This window comes from Tetrao urogallus (genome assembly GCF_951394365.1).
Source record: "Tetrao urogallus genome assembly, chromosome: 7".
In the NCBI taxonomy this organism is placed as follows: Eukaryota; Metazoa; Chordata; class Aves; order Galliformes; family Phasianidae; genus Tetrao; species Tetrao urogallus.
Genome location: NC_136820.1, coordinates 51341212 through 51358768, shown reverse-complemented (window position 1 = coordinate 51358768; position 17557 = coordinate 51341212). Strand labels below are relative to the sequence as shown.

The following is a 17557-nucleotide window of genomic DNA, read 5'->3' as shown; positions in this document are numbered from 1 at the left end:
GGAAATGCTCAGCCCGTGCTTGCCGTTTGCAGGCTGTGTCTGCAGGGATGCACGTGGACACACAGCTCCCAGCCCTCAGCGTGGCTCTGCACGCTGGCCCAGCAGGCTGCACGTGGGCTGACACAGAACCAGATCCAAGGGCCCCTGTCCTTGCTGGGTGCAGCCCCTGCCAGCCTCCATGGTGCCACACACAGATGAGCTCCAAGCTTTTTCAGGTATCAAATCCTGCATTCCCCGACCACCCCTTCCTGTGCCTGGAGCAGGACAAAGCCCCACGCCAGCAGGAGCAAGCATGGTACAGAGATCTGAGCGGGTCACGGGGGACAGCACCGTTCTCCCTTTAGGTGGCCTTTGGGGTGCTCACGGTGCGTGCTGTGCTGGATGGGTCTCTGCTGTAACCAAAATGCTCCTGGGACTGGAGAAGCTGCACTGCTTGGAGCTCTGCCTGCAATACCCAGCATCTCCAAGGAGCTGATAACCACAGCTGCAGCTGCACCCCTCAGGGGGGCATGTTAGGGTGGCTGAGCAGCTCTCCTAGGGCTGAGGTGGGCAGCACAGCACACAGCAATCGAGGTCTGGAAGTGCTGAGCACATGTTAGGAGCAGCACCGGCCTGCAGAAGGACAGGGCAGAGATCCCCAAGCCGTGCACCCAGGCAGCTGAGCAGGAGTGGGGCTGCAGTGCTCCACGTCCAACTGACAGCTCTCAGGGCCCATGGAAACAGCTCAGTGTGGAGATGGGACACGTCCAGCAGGATGAAGACGTCAGCTCTGCCCTGCAGCCCCACGGCTCTGCAGCCTCACTGCTGCTCCTCTGCATCTCAGTGACCCAGGAGCACGTCCCGAGCAGGCAAAGCAGGCAGCAAACAGCAAAGCAGGAACTCCGAGCAAGCACCAAACCCAAGCACAACCTGTGCAGCCCCAGCTGCGCCACAGCAAGCGGAGGTCCCACAACCAGCCCACGCTGCGGTGCTGAGGCAGCACGGCGCCCGCCCGGCAAGGACACCGACGTGGGGACACAACCCCAGCTGCACCCCTGGGAACGTGGCAGTCGGGCTGGTGGCTGCGGGCGCAGCTCCTGCCGGGAGTCACCAGCAAGCAGCAACAGATCCCTGCTGCACCTCCCAGCCCGGGTACACCCACATTCCGCAGCCATGAGTGCGGCCTCCGCTCGCCTGGGAACCTCCTGCCACGGGGGGAGCGTGAGGCCGGGAGCACCGAGGCAGGGAGCGCAGCCCTGCCACCCCGCAGCGCCCCGCGGCCACACGGACAGCCCTGGAAGGCACCGCGAGCCCCGGGGATGAACGCGTAGAGCTCCCCGCGCTGCAGCGGGGCTGTTCCCACGCTGAATCCGACCTTGCCGGAGAGCACCTGGGCGCAGAGTCGCCCTGGAGCCGCTGCCACAGCGTCAGCTCCAGGGACCCAAAACGACGGAGCCCCGCGCGGCTCACGGGCGCCTGGAGGCGCTGCCCAAAGCCCAACCCCCACCGCTGCTCCATCCGCGGCGTTCAATGCCTTAAAAAGCCCACGGGCGCCGCGCGCTCCTCCCAGCTCCGCGCCTGCCGCTGTGGGGCCACGCGGGGGAACGGGATGGGGAACAGCGCTGGGAAATGGGGCCTGGGGAGGGAGTGCGGGCAACCCAGCTCCACGGAGCCTCTGCCGAGCCGGGCAGCCCCGGCACCGGGAGCGCAGCCCCCGGCAGCACGGCCCGGAGAGCTCCATCGGAGCATCAACTCCCGAGCCCACCACGTGTCCGCGCCCCATCGCGGGCCCCGGCCCACCGTGCTGCACCCTCCGCACCCCGCAGACCGCCCCGCGCCCCAGACGCAGCCGTCAGGGACCTCACGCGGCGTTCCTCAGCCGTCGCGTCCTTCGGCCCCGTCCGGGAGCGATGCCCCTCTGCCCTCCCACGAGCGGGACGCGTTCCGGTTCCCTGCGCTGCCCCGACAGCCCGCACGAGGCTTTCCTCCCCCCGCCCCGCCGGCTCCGAGCCGCCTCCCCCGGGCATCGCACGCGGGGGCTCCTCGGGCCGCCCCCCCGAGCAGGGCGGCGGACGCGGTGACGGCGGCAGCCCCGCGATGCCGAACGGCGCCCGACCGGACCCGGCGCTCCGCCGCACTCACCCAGCGCTCGCAGAGGGCCGCCGCCCAGCAGGACGGGGTCGTTGCCGCCGAGGGGCTCCTTGGGGCCGGCACCGCGCTCCCGCCGTCGGAAGCGGCTGGTGAGCAGCTTCCAGAGCCCGCCGGGCGGCCCGGGCTCGGCCCGCAGCGCGGCGCGTCCCAGCTCCGGGTACAGCAGGTCCCGCTTGCTGGGACAGGCGTGCAGCGATCCGGCGTCGCCCTCGCTTTTGGTGCGGAGGCGCGCGGGGCGCAGCCCGCCCGACTCCGAGCGCCGCAGCTCGTGGCCCCGGCGCAGGCGGAAGCTGAAGCTCTTGCGGAGGGCGCTCAGGTGCCGCCGCGGGCCGGGACCGCCGCGGCCGAAGAGGTTCCAGCGGCGGCTGCCCCAAAGGGACCCTCCGCGGGGAAAGCCGGGGCTGTCGGCGGGCAGCGGGCGGGCGGCGGGCGGGAAGGACGCGCTGCCTGGCCGCGCTCGCTGCGCTCCGCCGCCGCCGGGCTCCCCGCAGTCCCCCTCCTCGCGGCGGCGCGGTCGAAAGAAGTCCAGCAGGCCGCCCCGGGAGCGCGGCGCGGAGCCCAGCAGCGCCCCGACCCCCGGCCCGCCGCCCGGCGCGCAGAAGCTCTTGGGCCGGCGCCGCTGCTGCTGGGCGGCCCCGAGAGCGGCGCGGACGGCGGGGACGCCCTGCAGGTCCAGCGATTCGCACACGCTGACGGCGCGCCGCGGGCTCGGGCTCGGGCTCGGGGGGCCCCGCGCCGCCCCGCTCCGCCGCCGGCCCTCCGCCATCGTCACCCGCGGGGCTGCCCCATGGCCGCGGGCCCCCCCGCGCGCCGCCCGCCGCCCGCCCGCTCCCACGCCGCTCCGGCATGCCCGGGCCGCGCTCCGGCGCGCCGCCAGCCGCGGGGCGGGCCCGCCCCGAACGCGCCGGGGGGACGGGACGGGGCCGGGGCCTCCCCGCCGAGGCCGCGCCCTCTCGGGGCCTCCGCGCCTCGGCCTCGAGCCCGGAGCGGCCCCGCGGAGCCCCCCGGCCCGGAACCGGCGGTCGGCCGCCTCGGACCCCGCGAGTCCGCCCTGCCGCTGCGCGCCGCCCGCGGCCGCCACGGGGGGGCGCTGCCGCCCGACGCTCCGCGCTGAGCCGCCTCCGAGGCCGGCCGGCAGGGGGCGCTGCAGCCACGGGCCCGGCTCCGCGCGCGCGTCCGGTGCCGCCCCGGGAGCGCGCAGCGCATCGGCACGGGGCGGCGCGGCTCTGCGGGACCGCGGAGGGCGTTCGCGAGTCACGAAGCCCCGGCGCCAACGGCACGGAGCCCGCCCGGCCCGGGGCCGCCGTCCCCCCCACCCTCCGTCCCCCATCGGTGCCATCGGCCTCCCCCGCCCCCCGGGGCGCGACCCCTCAGCCTCTGTGCGCCGCCGTGCGCCGCGCTCCCCGTCCCGCAGGAGCGCGCAACACCCGCGCTGCTGTAAATCCTCCCAACATCCGCCTCCACGACACAGTAACACAGCGGTGTTTTCGCCGATTAGCTTGTTATAAAGCAAAGGGTTCCGTATGCCGCAGCATCGGCGTAAACCCCCGGCGCCGCTCACGCAGCACGAACAAAAGACACAATTGACACAACGCGCGGTGGCGGCGGAGGAGCTCCGAGCTGCAGGCGGCGCAACCGACGAGGAGGCCGACGATGAGGCGGGGCGCTGAGCCGCGATCTCACCGCCCCGACTGCCGCCGGCTGGGGCCGCGCACGGGGATAACGGCCGGTGAACCCGGCTGCTGCGGACGGCGGTCAGGCGGCCCTGCGCCGCGGTGAGGCACGGCGCGGCGCGGCGCTGCGGCAGCGAACATCTGGTTCCGATTAACAGAAGGACGTGAGAGGCCGAGGAACAGCCGCACGGAGCGCCGCGTTGCCGGCTGCCGCCCGGCGCTGCTGCTGGATGAGGCCCCGGCACGGGGAAAGGCAGCGCCGCGCCGCGCTGCGCTTCTCCGGGGTGCCGACGTCGGGCACGGAGACGCAGGGAGGTTTTGCTGCAGGAGGATCGCAGCGTGGGACGGCTGCGGTCACGGCTCCGTCCGAGTGGCACGGAGGGGCGCAGGGCCCATCTGACAGCCTGGAAACAGGGCTGAAGGGCCTCTTTTGGGTCCTGGAGCGCCTCCCATCACCGCTTACAGCAGCAACGATCCTCTTAATCCAGCAGCAGCGGAGGAAGTGAGAAACGGAAACAGAGCAAAGGGGTGAACCCAAGGGACGGACGGTGCAGGAATAGGATGTAGTGGGCAGGTGAAAGCACCTGGAGGTCACTAGGAGACAAAACCTCCCTGCCACCCCACTGCACTGCACCCAGAAACCACATTTTCCAGAAATGCAAACCCACTTCCGTGCAGAACAGAGCACAGAGCTCAGCAGCAATAGTTTTAGGAAAGGAAACAGAGCTCTGGAGGTGGTGCATCGCCGTGCACCAAGGTTACAACAGAGCTGTGGGTGAGAACATGCGATGCACTGAACAGACACTGTGGGTCCTGGAGCAGCAGAACTGCCTACAGCCCGCTGCAGCCCACCCTGCAGCCCTTCCCCAGCCTCAGCCCCGCTCCTCACTGCTGCACTGCTGCACGAGGCAATGCACAGCAAGCTGAACGCCTGCAGCATCGGGCGCCAGCAGCCTCAGTCTGCAGAGAACTGAGGTGTCTGGACAGCCTGAAAGCATTTCGTACAGCGAAAGGGGAAAATGTGTTTGAGGTGAGAGCAACAGCTGAGCATCGGGCTGCTCAGCAGATTCCGTGCTCTGAGCGCTGCAGGGCAGTGCCGCCTCTGCTGGGAGCTGCCAGGCTTCGTGCCAGCCCCGGTTCTGGGTTCTGATGGCTCCTAAGGGATACTGAGAGCTTCCACAAAGGGGCGGCTGGTGGATGAGGACGTGTCCCTGTGACGAGCAGGCAGCCGGGGCTCCTATGGAGGTGTGGTTTGACAGCCGTGCTCTGCAGTGAAATGAGAGCGCAGGAAATCACAGCAGCACTGCTGGGCGCAGCGCCTGCAACCACACGTCAGTGAACGCACAGCTTGTGCTGCTCCTGCTCCTGCCCACACCTGTGCTGACCGCTTTGAGCCTCTGAGCTCAGCAGGGCTCTGAGTCGGTGCCACCTTCCTCAGACAGAGCCTTTGCACCCTGCTCTGCTCGCCCCCATCCCCACACACAAAGTCCCCTCACGCAGCCTCAGCGAGGCCCCGCTCCCAGCCCTGCCATCCCACAAAGCAGGGCGGCCCAGGCCCAGCAGCTTCCAGGTACTGAGCTCCCATCATCAGCGTCCACAGCCCACGGCGGTGCCTGGGCTTCCAGCAGAGCTGGGCAGAGGCAGAAATGCAGTGAGGGGGATGGAGAGGGGCAGCGACGGGGCTCCAGCACCGCGTGCTGCTCCGGTCCGACCGCAGCTCAACCCGGCGCAGCGCAACCCAGCTCACACAACCACGAGGTTACCCCACCTCACCCAATGCAGCCCACAGCGCAGCCCCCACCTGCAGCCCCTCCGCGCTGACAGCAGTCAGGAGCTGACGATTATTTTGCACATCAGTTCCTGAAGCCTCGCAAATGGCCAGCAGTGACTCCAACTGTTCTGGATCCTGCGCCGTTGCTCCCAGAATAGAAAAGTAACCACAATCCCTGGCCAAGTCCTGGCTTGTTAATTAAGCTTTCTTTTATACAGGCAGCCAGCCCAGCCTTTCAAAGCTCTCCCTCACCGCTCGGCTCTTTCCAGCCCTAAAGCAGCTCGCTCTCAAGCCAGCTACATAAATGCAGCACAAACAAGGCCAGTGAGCGCTGAGCAAGGCAGCGCCCACCCGTGCCTCATCCCACAGACCCCAGCCTGGCTGCAGGACCCACCAGGACCTGGGGTCCCCCTGCTCCTTCCAGGACCAGCAGGGACGGGGATGTACCCACAGCTGGCGGCTCCTGGGGCAGCAGGGCAGGCTGCTGAGCAGCCCCGCAGCGCCTGCAGGCACAGAGCACAGAGCACAGAGCCATTCATGTTGGAAAGGACCTCCACGACCAAAAAGCCCAACGTGCCCGGCTGCCAGCAGGGTGCCAGGAGGTGACTCTCAGCCAGAAGCAGACGAGCAGCTCCCATGCAGTGCCGTGCATGCAGTGTGCTCCCGAGTGAGGCAGTGTCTGTGCAGTGAGTGAGCGCGGAGTTACGGGCTGTGTTAGGAGCTGTGTGCAGAAAGGCCGTGCTGAGATAGAAAGGGAAATGCACATTCATGGGCAGGAGGCTCTTGCAACTAAAATAATCGTAGAATCATAGAGCCATAGAACGGCCTGGGTTGCAAAGGAGCACGATGCTCATCCAGCTCCAACCCCTGCTGTGTGCAGGTCGCCAACCAGCAGCCCAGGCTGCCCAGAGCCACATCCAGCCTGGCCTTGAATGCCTGCAGGGATGGGGCATCCACAGCCTCTTTGGGCAGCCTGTGCCAGTGCCTCACCACCACCTTGTTTAGACTCAGTGTTGCTTTCTTGCAAGCAAATTCATCAGCCATCTATTCTGTATAATGGAGAGAGATGGAACCATGACCTGGGCTCCTGGTGCTGCAGCCCCACTGCCAGCTGTACCCCCATCCCTCATCCCACTGCTGTGCCCACCCAGACCCTGCAGTCCCTGGCTGCCAGCCCTCACTGTGAGTCACACAGAGAGCTGAGGGATGCCCTGCTGTCCCCCTGTGGCACCACAGAACGACGCAATCATTCAGGGCAGAGAAGACCTCTGAGATCCCCAGCTCCAGCCCATCCCACGGTGCCCACTGCCCGCATCCCCCAGCACCACATCCCCACAGCTCTGGGCACCCCCAGGATGGTGACCCCCCCACCCCCAGGCCGCTGTGCCAGTGCCCGACTCCTCTGTGGGGAAGAAATCGTTCTTAGCACCCAACGTAACACGATGCAATGTCAGACCACCCCCTCTCATCCTAACAGCAGTGCTGACGGCACTCAGCACCCCCATGCGCCCACCTCACACCACAACCAACACCAACACGGCTTTCCAGGCCAGGGCTGGACCCCCCCGCAGGCACAGAGCAGTGCAGCACTGCCCCGGAGCAGCCCTGGGGCACAGCGCTCCGTGAGCAGGGCCGATCCCAGGGGACGTGCACAAGGACCAAACACCAACCACAGATCAAACAAACCGAGCTGTGGCTTTCTGCCTGCGTTCCCACCGCGCCCCAGAGGCTCTGCTGTGACCGCAGACACCTCAGAGCGGAGCGTCGCTTCCTCCCCAAAGGCAGCTGCTGGTGCCACGGCCCCCAGCCCCAGGGGAGCCGCTCTGTGCCACACAGCGTTCCCTGCTGAGAGAAGCTCATGGGGAGCCCTCGGGGCTGGACCGCAGAGTGCAGCCCACAGCCCCAGCACAGCTTCCTGTGTGCCGGGGCAGGAGGTGGCGCTGGGTGGCACGGCTCCGGAACGGCTGCTCCTACAGGGACAGATGTCATCAGAGCTGATGTGAGAAGCAGGACGGACAGCTGTGCACACCGTGTCCAGCAAGGCAGCCCTTGCCCAAGCAGCAGAGGGACAGGGAGCTTCTGCCGTTCTCTGCAGACACTGAGGGCTGTGTGACGACACAGCAGCCATCCCTCCTCCGTGGCAGAGTCCGTGTTGCTCCCAAAACGGGGCCAGGATGGTGCAAAACTCCAGTGGAAACTCAGCTGGTATCATTTTCATATAAACTCCATACTGAGAGCCTAATGAATCCATCTTACACCTTTCATACCGACCTGAAATTGTTCTGTCTTCTTATCAGGAGACCGCCCATAGAACCACAGAATTACTGAGGCCAGAAAAGACCTCTGGGGTCCCCAACCCCACTCCAGCCCCACCACCCCTACTGGATACTGGCCCCAGTATCCAACCGGACCCTCCCAGTGCAACTCCATCCAAAACCAACCTCAATCCAGTACAAACACATTGCTCACACACACAGCTGGACGAGGCAGCTGTGCCCAACAGCTGCAATCCATGCTCTGAGAACAGACCCATCCAGCACAGAGCAACCCCACAGCACAGCCCTGCTGGACGTGGGCTGCTGATGCACCTCGTTTCATTGCTTAACTCACTGCTTTGGTTTATGTTCAGTAACGTCCAATTTTTCTCCATTAGCAATTAAATATACATAACAACTTTCTCGTCCCAAGGAGCCCCTCCTCTGTGTGCCATTAATGGTGACATCTGGAAGTCCTGGGCACAAGCCAGAAGCACTGCAGGGAGACCTCAGTGCTCTGTCTGAATCCTGAGAGCTTGGAGTGAGGTTGGATCGGCCTCTGCTCCAGTAACAGCAATAGGGTGAGAGGGGGTGCTCCCATGTTGTGCCCAGGGAGGTCAGGATGGACGTCGGGAACAATTCCTTCTCCAAAGAGCCAGTGGGCACCGGCACAGCTGCCCAGGGGGTGGGGGGTCACCATCCTGGGGGTCACCATTGGGGGATGTGGTCAGTGGGCACGGTGGGGATAGGCTGGGGGTGGGCATGGGAATCTCAGAGGGCTTCTCCAGCCTTAGAGCCTCTGCAGTGTGCTGACATTCACTCCATGGTTGGATGCCCACCAGTTCAAGCTGTCTGTGCCTACAGGCTGGAGGAGTCAGCTCCGTGCTGGGCAGAAGCCCTGTGAGCACACAGCAGCGTTCTGCACACAGCAGTGCTGGCAGCGCTCAGCCCTCTGTGCACCCACCCTTAAAGTCCATCCTGCTGACAGCACACAGCAGCTGCAGGACCAGAATTTCCACCCAGGAAAGGCCAACGGGGCACAACGCCAGCCCACGTGCAGCAGTGGCACAGCCATGGCACGCAGCAACAGCCAGCAGGGCAGCAAACAGGAAACTCAGGACGGGCTCCATGCGGAACAGCAGCTGGCTGGGAGCATAAAGAGTGCATTGAGGTGGGGCTGCATGGAGGACGGCTCTCATTAGCAGCCTCTGCTCAGAGTGCAGAGCACAGCACTGAGCACAGCATTGAGCACAGCACTGGGCACAGCATTGAGCACAGCACTGGGCACAGCACTGAGCACAGCGTTGGGCACAGCACTGAGCACAGCACTGGGCACAGCACTGAGCACAGCACTGGGCAGAGCACTGAGCACAGCACTGAGCACAGCACTGGGCACAGCACTGAGCACAGCACTGAGCACAGCACTGAGCACAGCATTGGGCACAGCATTGAGCACAGCACTGAGCACAGCACTGAGCACAGCATTGGGCACAGCACTGAGCACAGCACTGGGCACAGCACTGAGCACAGCACTGAGCACAGCATTGGGCACAGCACTGAGCACAGCACTGGGCACAGCACTGGGCACAGCACTGAGCACAGCATTGGGCACAGCACTGAGCACAGCACTGGGCACAGCACTGAGCACAGCACTGAGCACAGCACTGGGCACAGCACTGGGCACAGCATTGGGCACAGCACTGAGCACAGCACTGAGCACAGCACTGAGCACAGCATTGGGCACAGCACTGAGCACAGCACTGAGCACTGCACTGAGCACAGCATTGGGCACAGCACTGAGCACTGCATTGAGCACAGCACTGAGCACAGCATTGGGCACAGCACTGAGCACAGCGTTGGGCACAGCACTGAGCACAGCACTGAGCACAGCGTTGGGCACAGCACTGAGCACAGCACTGAGCACAGCATTGGGCACAGCACTGAGCACAGCATTGGGCACAGCACTGAGCACAGCACTGGGCACAGCATTGGGCACAGCACTGAGCACAGCACTGAGCACAGCATTGGGCACAGCACTGAGCACAGCACTGGGCACAGCATTGGGCACAGCACTGAGCACAGCACTGAGCACAGCACTGAGCACAGCACTGAGCACAGCACTGGGCACAGCACTGAGCACAGCACTGAGCACAGCATTGGGCACAGCACTGAGCACAGCACTGAGCACAGCATTGGGCACAGCACTGAGCACAGCACTGAGCACTGCAATGAGCACAGCACTGGGCACAGCATTGGGCACAGCACTGAGCACAGCACTGAGCACTGCACTGAGCACAGCACTGGGCACAGCACTGAGCACAGCACTGAGCACAGCACTGAGCACAGCATTGGGCACAGCACTGAGCACAGCACTGAGCACTGCACTGAGCACAGCATTGGGCACAGCACTGAGCACAGCACTGAGCACAGCATTGGGCACAGCACTGGGCACAGCACTGAGCACAGCACTGAGCACAGCACTGGGCACAGCACTGAGCACAGCATTGGGCACAGCATTGGGCACAGCATTGAGCACAGCACTGGGCACAGCACTGAGCACAGCACTGAGCACAGCACTGGGCACAGCATTGGGCACAGCATTGAGCACAGCACTGAGCACAGCACTGAGCGCAGCACTGGGCACAGCACTGAGCACAGCATTGAGCACAGCACTGAGCACAGCACTGAGCACAGCGTTGGGCACAGCACTGAGCACAGCACTGAGCACAGCACTGAGCACAGCGTTGGGCACAGCACTGAGCACAGCACTGAGCACAGCATTGGGCACAGCACTGAGCACAGCACTGGGCACAGCACTGAGCACAGCACTGAGCACAGCACTGAGCACAGCACTGGGCACAGCACTGAGCACAGCACTGAGCACAGCACTGAGCACAGCACTGAGCACAGCACTGAGCACAGCGTTGGGCACAGCACTGAGCACAGCACTGAGCACTGCACTGAGCACAGCACTGAGCACAGCATTGGGCACAGCACTGAGCACTGCATTGGGCACAGCACTGAGCACAGCATTGGGCACAGCACTGAGCACAGCGTTGGGCACAGCACTGAGCACAGCATTGGGCACAGCACTGAGCACAGCACTGAGCACAGCATTGGGCACAGCACTGAGCACAGCGTTGGGCACAGCACTGAGCACAGCATTGGGCACAGCACTGAGCACAGCACTGAGCACAGCATTGGGCACAGCACTGAGCACAGCACTGGGCACAGCACTGAGCACAGCACTGAGCACAGCATTGGGCACAGCACTGAGCACAGCACTGAGCACAGCACTGAGCACAGCATTGGGCACAGCACTGAGCACAGCATTGGGCACAGCACTGAGCACAGCGTTGGGCACAGCACTGAGCACAGCATTGGGCACAGCACTGAGCACAGCACTGAGCACAGCATTGGGCACAGCACTGAGCACAGCACTGGGCACAGCACTGAGCACAGCACTGAGCACAGCATTGGGCACAGCACTGAGCACAGCATTGGGCACAGCACTGAGCACTGCACTGAGCACAGCACTGAGCACAGCATTGGGCACAGCACTGAGCACAGCACTGAGCACAGCATTGGGCACAGCACTGAGCACAGCACTGAGCACAGCACTGAGCACAGCACTGGGCACAGCACTGAGCACAGCATTGGGCACAGCATTGGGCACAGCATTGAGCACAGCACTGGGCACAGCATTGGGCACAGCACTGAGCACAGCACTGAGCACAGCATTGGGCACAGCACTGAGCACAGCATTGGGCACAGCACTGAGCACTGCACTGAGCACAGCACTGAGCACAGCATTGGGCACAGCACTGAGCACAGCACTGAGCACAGCACTGGGCACAGCACTGAGCACAGCATTGGGCACAGCATTGGGCACAGCATTGAGCACAGCACTGAGCACAGCACTGGGCACAGCATTGGGCACAGCACTGAGCACTGCACTGAGCACAGCACTGAGCACAGCATTGAGCACAGCACTGAGCACTGCACTGAGCACAGCACTGAGCACAGCACTGGGCACAGCGTTGGGCACAGCATTGGGCACAGCACTGAGCACAGCACTGAGCACAGCACTGGGCACAGCATTGGGCACAGCACTGAGCACAGCACTGAGCACAGCACTGAGCACAGCATTGAGCACAGCATTGGGCACAGCACTGAGCACAGCACTGAGCACAGCACTGAGCACAGCACTGAGCACAGCACTGAGCACAGCACTGAGCACAGCATTGGGCACAGCACTGAGCACAGCACTGAGCACAGCACTGAGCACAGCATTGGGCACAGCACTGAGCACAGCACTGAGCACAGCACTGAGCACAGCACTGGGCACAGCACTGAGCACAGCATTGGGCACAGCATTGGGCACAGCATTGAGCACAGCACTGGGCACAGCACTGAGCACAGCACTGAGCACAGCACTGGGCACAGCATTGAGCACAGCATTGAGCACAGCACTGAGCACAGCACTGAGCGCAGCACTGGGCACAGCATTGAGCACAGCACTGAGCACAGCACTGGGCACAGCATTGGGCACAGCATTGAGCACAGCACTGAGCACAGCACTGAGCGCAGCACTGGGCACAGCACTGAGCACAGCATTGAGCACAGCACTGAGCACAGCACTGAGCACAGCGTTGGGCACAGCACTGAGCACAGCACTGAGCACAGCACTGAGCACAGCGTTGGGCACAGCACTGAGCACAGCACTGAGCACAGCATTGGGCACAGCACTGAGCACAGCACTGGGCACAGCACTGAGCACAGCACTGAGCACAGCACTGAGCACAGCACTGGGCACAGCACTGAGCACAGCACTGAGCACAGCACTGAGCACAGCACTGAGCACAGCACTGAGCACAGCGTTGGGCACAGCACTGAGCACAGCACTGAGCACAGCACTGAGCACAGCGTTGGGCACTGCACTGAGCACAGCACTGAGCACAGCATTGGGCACAGCACTGAGCACTGCATTGGGCACAGCACTGAGCACAGCATTGGGCACAGCACTGAGCACAGCATTGGGCACAGCACTGAGCACAGCGTTGGGCACAGCACTGAGCACAGCACTGAGCACAGCACTGGGCACAGCACTGAGCACAGCACTGAGCACAGCACTGAGCACAGCACTGGGCACAGCACTGAGCACAGCACTGAGCACAGCACTGAGCACAGCACTGAGCACAGCACTGAGCACAGCGTTGGGCACTGCACTGAGCACAGCACTGAGCACAGCACTGAGCACAGCGTTGGGCACTGCACTGAGCACAGCACTGAGCACAGCATTGGGCACAGCACTGAGCACTGCATTGGGCACAGCACTGAGCACAGCATTGGGCACAGCACTGAGCACAGCGTTGGGCACAGCACTGAGCACAGCACTGAGCACAGCATTGGGCACAGCACTGAGCACAGCATTGGGCACAGCACTGAGCACAGCACTGGGCACAGCACTGAGCACAGCACTGAGCACAGCATTGGGCACAGCACTGAGCACAGCACTGAGCACAGCACTGAGCACAGCATTGGGCACAGCACTGAGCACAGCACTGAGCACAGCATTGGGCACAGCACTGAGCACAGCGTTGGGCACAGCACTGAGCACAGCATTGGGCACAGCACTGAGCACAGCACTGAGCACAGCATTGGGCACAGCACTGAGCACAGCACTGGGCACAGCACTGAGCACAGCACTGAGCACAGCATTGGGCACAGCACTGAGCACAGCATTGGGCACAGCACTGAGCACTGCACTGAGCACAGCACTGAGCACAGCATTGGGCACAGCACTGAGCACAGCACTGAGCACAGCATTGGGCACAGCACTGAGCACAGCACTGAGCACAGCACTGAGCACAGCACTGGGCACAGCACTGAGCACAGCATTGGGCACAGCATTGGGCACAGCATTGAGCACAGCACTGGGCACAGCATTGGGCACAGCACTGAGCACAGCACTGAGCACAGCATTGGGCACAGCACTGAGCACAGCATTGGGCACAGCACTGAGCACTGCACTGAGCACAGCACTGAGCACAGCATTGGGCACAGCACTGAGCACAGCACTGAGCACAGCACTGGGCACAGCACTGAGCACAGCATTGGGCACAGCATTGGGCACAGCATTGAGCACAGCACTGAGCACAGCACTGGGCACAGCATTGGGCACAGCACTGAGCACTGCACTGAGCACAGCACTGAGCACAGCATTGAGCACAGCACTGAGCACTGCACTGAGCACAGCACTGAGCACAGCACTGGGCACAGCGTTGGGCACAGCATTGGGCACAGCACTGAGCACAGCACTGGGCACAGCACTGAGCACAGCACTGAGCACAGCACTGGGCACAGCATTGGGCACAGCACTGAGCACTGCACTGAGCACAGCACTGAGCACAGCACTGGGCACAGCACTGAGCACAGCACTGAGCACAGCACTGAGCACAGCACTGGGCACAGCACTGAGCACAGCATTGGGCACAGCATTGAGCACAGCACTGAGCACAGCACTGAGCACAGCATTGGGCACAGCACTGAGCACAGCACTGAGCACAGCACTGAGCACAGCATTGGGCACAGCATTGGGCACAGCATTGAGCACAGCACTGAGCACAGCATTGGGCACAGCACTGAGCACAGCACTGAGCACAGCATTGGGCACAGCACTGAGCACAGCATTGGGCACAGCACTGAGCACTGCACTGAGCACAGCACTGAGCACAGCATTGGGCACAGCACTGAGCACAGCACTGAGCACTGCACTGAGCACAGCACTGAGCACAGCACTGAGCACAGCACTGAGCACAGCACTGAGCACAGCATTGGGCACAGCACTGAGCACAGCACTGAGCACAGCACTGAGCACAGCACTGGGCACAGCACTGAGCACAGCATTGGGCACAGCATTGGGCACAGCATTGAGCACAGCACTGAGCACAGCATTGAGCACAGCACTGGGCACAGCATTGAGCACAGCACTGAGCACAGCACTGGGCACAGCATTGGGCACAGCACTGAGCACTGCACTGAGCACAGCACTGAGCACAGCATTGAGCACAGCACTGAGCACTGCACTGAGCACAGCACTGGGCACAGCACTGAGCACAGCGTTGGGCACAGCATTGGGCACAGCACTGAGCACAGCACTGAGCACAGCACTGGGCACAGCACTGAGCACTGCACTGAGCACAGCACTGAGCACAGCACTGGGCACAGCACTGAGCACAGCATTGAGCACAGCACTGAGCACAGCACTGGGCACAGCATTGGGCACAGCACTGGGCACAGCACTGAGCACAGCACTGGGCACAGCACTGAGCACAGCACTGGGCACAGCACTGGGCACAGCACTGAGCACAGCATTGGGCACAGCACTGAGCACAGCACTGAGCACAGCACTGAGCACAGCATTGAGCACAGCATTGGGCACAGCACTGAGCACAGCACTGGGCACAGCACTGAGCACAGCACTGGGCACAGCATTGGGCACAGCACTGAGCACAGCACTGAGCACAGCACTGGGCACAGCACTGAGCACAGCACTGGGCACAGCATTGCAATGGGGAGCACTGCAATGAGTGCAATGTGTGCAGGCAGCACTGCAAAGGAGACAACAGAGCAGCTCCAGAGCATTGCTCAGGGTAATGAAAACAGAAGGAGCTTAAAATGCTGAGCAACCAGGTGACTGCAGGTGGAGATCAGCGTAAAGCGCAGAGAAAAAGATCTCATTTTGCATATAGAATAATGAGCTGCAGTTCCTCGTTAGCATCAGAAATGAAATCCTGAGGTCATTCTGAATATTGGCAGCAATCAGAAAGCAAACAGAGCACGGGCAACTACTGAGAAGGGAAGAGAGAACAAAGCAGGAATGCGGATCTGAGCAGCCCCGTGGCTGCAGCTGGAGCTCCATGCTGCACTCCCAGCCAGCCCCCCTCACTGACCCCAATTACATCCCAAATCAGACACAGCAACCAGGAAGGCTCTGAGAAGGGCAGATGACCAAAGCCTGGCCCAGGTCCTGCGAGCAGCCTGAGCAGGGTGAGGATGGGGGGAACGAAGTCTGCAGTGCCAGAGAAGGGGGAACAGGGAGCAATGAGTTTGCTGCTCCCTCCCAGTGCCATCCAGGGGATCACAAGTCAGTGAGGCGGCTCACGGGCAGGAGGAGATGGGTTTGAAGCAGTGCTGCACTGCAGAACGCCTGGCAAGCACTCAGCTGATGGGGCCAAGTGCAGGAGAAGGGCCACAGCCCCACTGTGCCACAGTATGGGGGTCCTGCAGGGCAGCACCGTGCTGCACCCACCCCAAGGACACTGCAGTGCCACGCAGTGATGGCAGCAGGGGGCTCAGCACCCCGCCAGCCCCACGGCTGCAGTGGGGATTTCAGTGCCACCTCCTGGCACCCGGAGCCTATTTATAGAAGTTGGAGCAGAAGCAATTTAGATCTTTCCAAAAACGAGGTTAGGGAAAAAGAAGGGAGCTCTGCCGAAGCTGTACAGCCTCCGCTTAGCAATGGGAAGAGCGAAGGGACCTCTGAGCCACAGAGCTGGAATCGGGGGGTCCCACCTGGACAGGGGTCCCTGCTGCCCATAGACGTGCACCGAGCTGAGGGCACACGGCCCTGCGGCCGCAGCTCAACCTCCCTGTGCACACTGCTGGATGCTGGAAGCTCCTGCAGCACCAAAGGAGCCCCCAGTGCTTCTCTGCTCCCCGTGCCTGATTTACAGCCCTATGGCTGCTGCTCAGGTTTATCTCAATGTTCCACACACAGGAATGCTTCCAGCTGAAATCCAGGCTGAAATCCTCCTCCCATTGAGTCCCATGTATTGTCACTGACGACAGACCACGGACGCAGCAGAGATGTCCCTGTGCCACATCCCTGCGCTTCTCTGGGTTGGAAGAAGCCACTGAACATGCAGTACATCCGAATGATCTCCTGTACCTGAGCTGCAGCTCTGGTGCTCTGCACAGCAATGCAGGCTCCCATCTGAAGCCCCACAAGTGCTGCCTGCGTCCCCAGCACAGCTGCTCTCCATGAAGAGCTGGGTGCTTTAAAGCTGTGTCCATGCAGCTCTGAGCTCTGCCACAGCATCGCGTTCTGCCTCAGTCCTAAGCTCACCTGGCTCCTCTTGCTGGGCTTCGTGCTGCCCTCCCTGCTGCATTCTCCAGGCTTTCCATCCATCCATGCTTTATTGGTAGCTACTCACGTTTTTAAGCAATGTTAAAGTAATTACAGGCATTAAGGCCACACAGAGTGCTGGTGGCAGCGCTGTCAGAGTCACAGAGTGCTGCAATCCATGAACTCTGCACTCTGTGAACTCAGAGCCACCCGTGTTCAGAGAGGCGCAGAAAGGCTGGGTTGGAAGGGTCCTTAAAGATCACAGATGCACAGAATGGTCGGGTTGGAAGGAGCCCCCCAGTCCCTCCTGCAGTGGGCTGGGTGCCCCCCACCAGCTCAGGATGCCCAGAGCCCCACTCACAGCCTCGGATACCTGCAGGGATGGGCAGCACTGCTGCAGTTTGAGCACTGTGAGGCTCAGTGCACCCACCGCCCTCACCCACACACCCCCAGGAGCCCCACGGCCCCTCCTGGTGCAAGCGGTGGAGGGGGGCACCCTGCAGTTCTGAGGGCCCAAATGGAGCGCGCCCACCCCCAGCCTCACGTCTTCATCACAAGATCGTTCCATCGCCATGGAAACGGCAGAATTAGAGACTTG

At 62.7% G+C, this 17557-nt stretch overlaps 1 protein-coding gene across 3 annotated transcripts in view; it reads right to left on the bottom strand.

Annotated features, from left to right (window-relative positions):
* AGAP3 (ArfGAP with GTPase domain, ankyrin repeat and PH domain 3) overlaps positions 1-17557 on the bottom strand; it is a gene marked incomplete at both ends in the record, with an annotated part of 93183 nt that overhangs the window by 67526 nt on the left and 8100 nt on the right. The window contains one exon of one of the 3 annotated variants that reach the window (XM_079538398.1): positions 2122-2896. The exons of the other annotated variants lie outside the window; for them this stretch is intronic. Within the exon in view, the coding sequence (XP_079394524.1) occupies positions 2122-2896 (775 nt within the window). Of the gene's footprint in view, positions 1-2121; positions 2897-17557 lie in introns of those variants that run through there. 3 annotated transcript variants of the gene reach the window in all.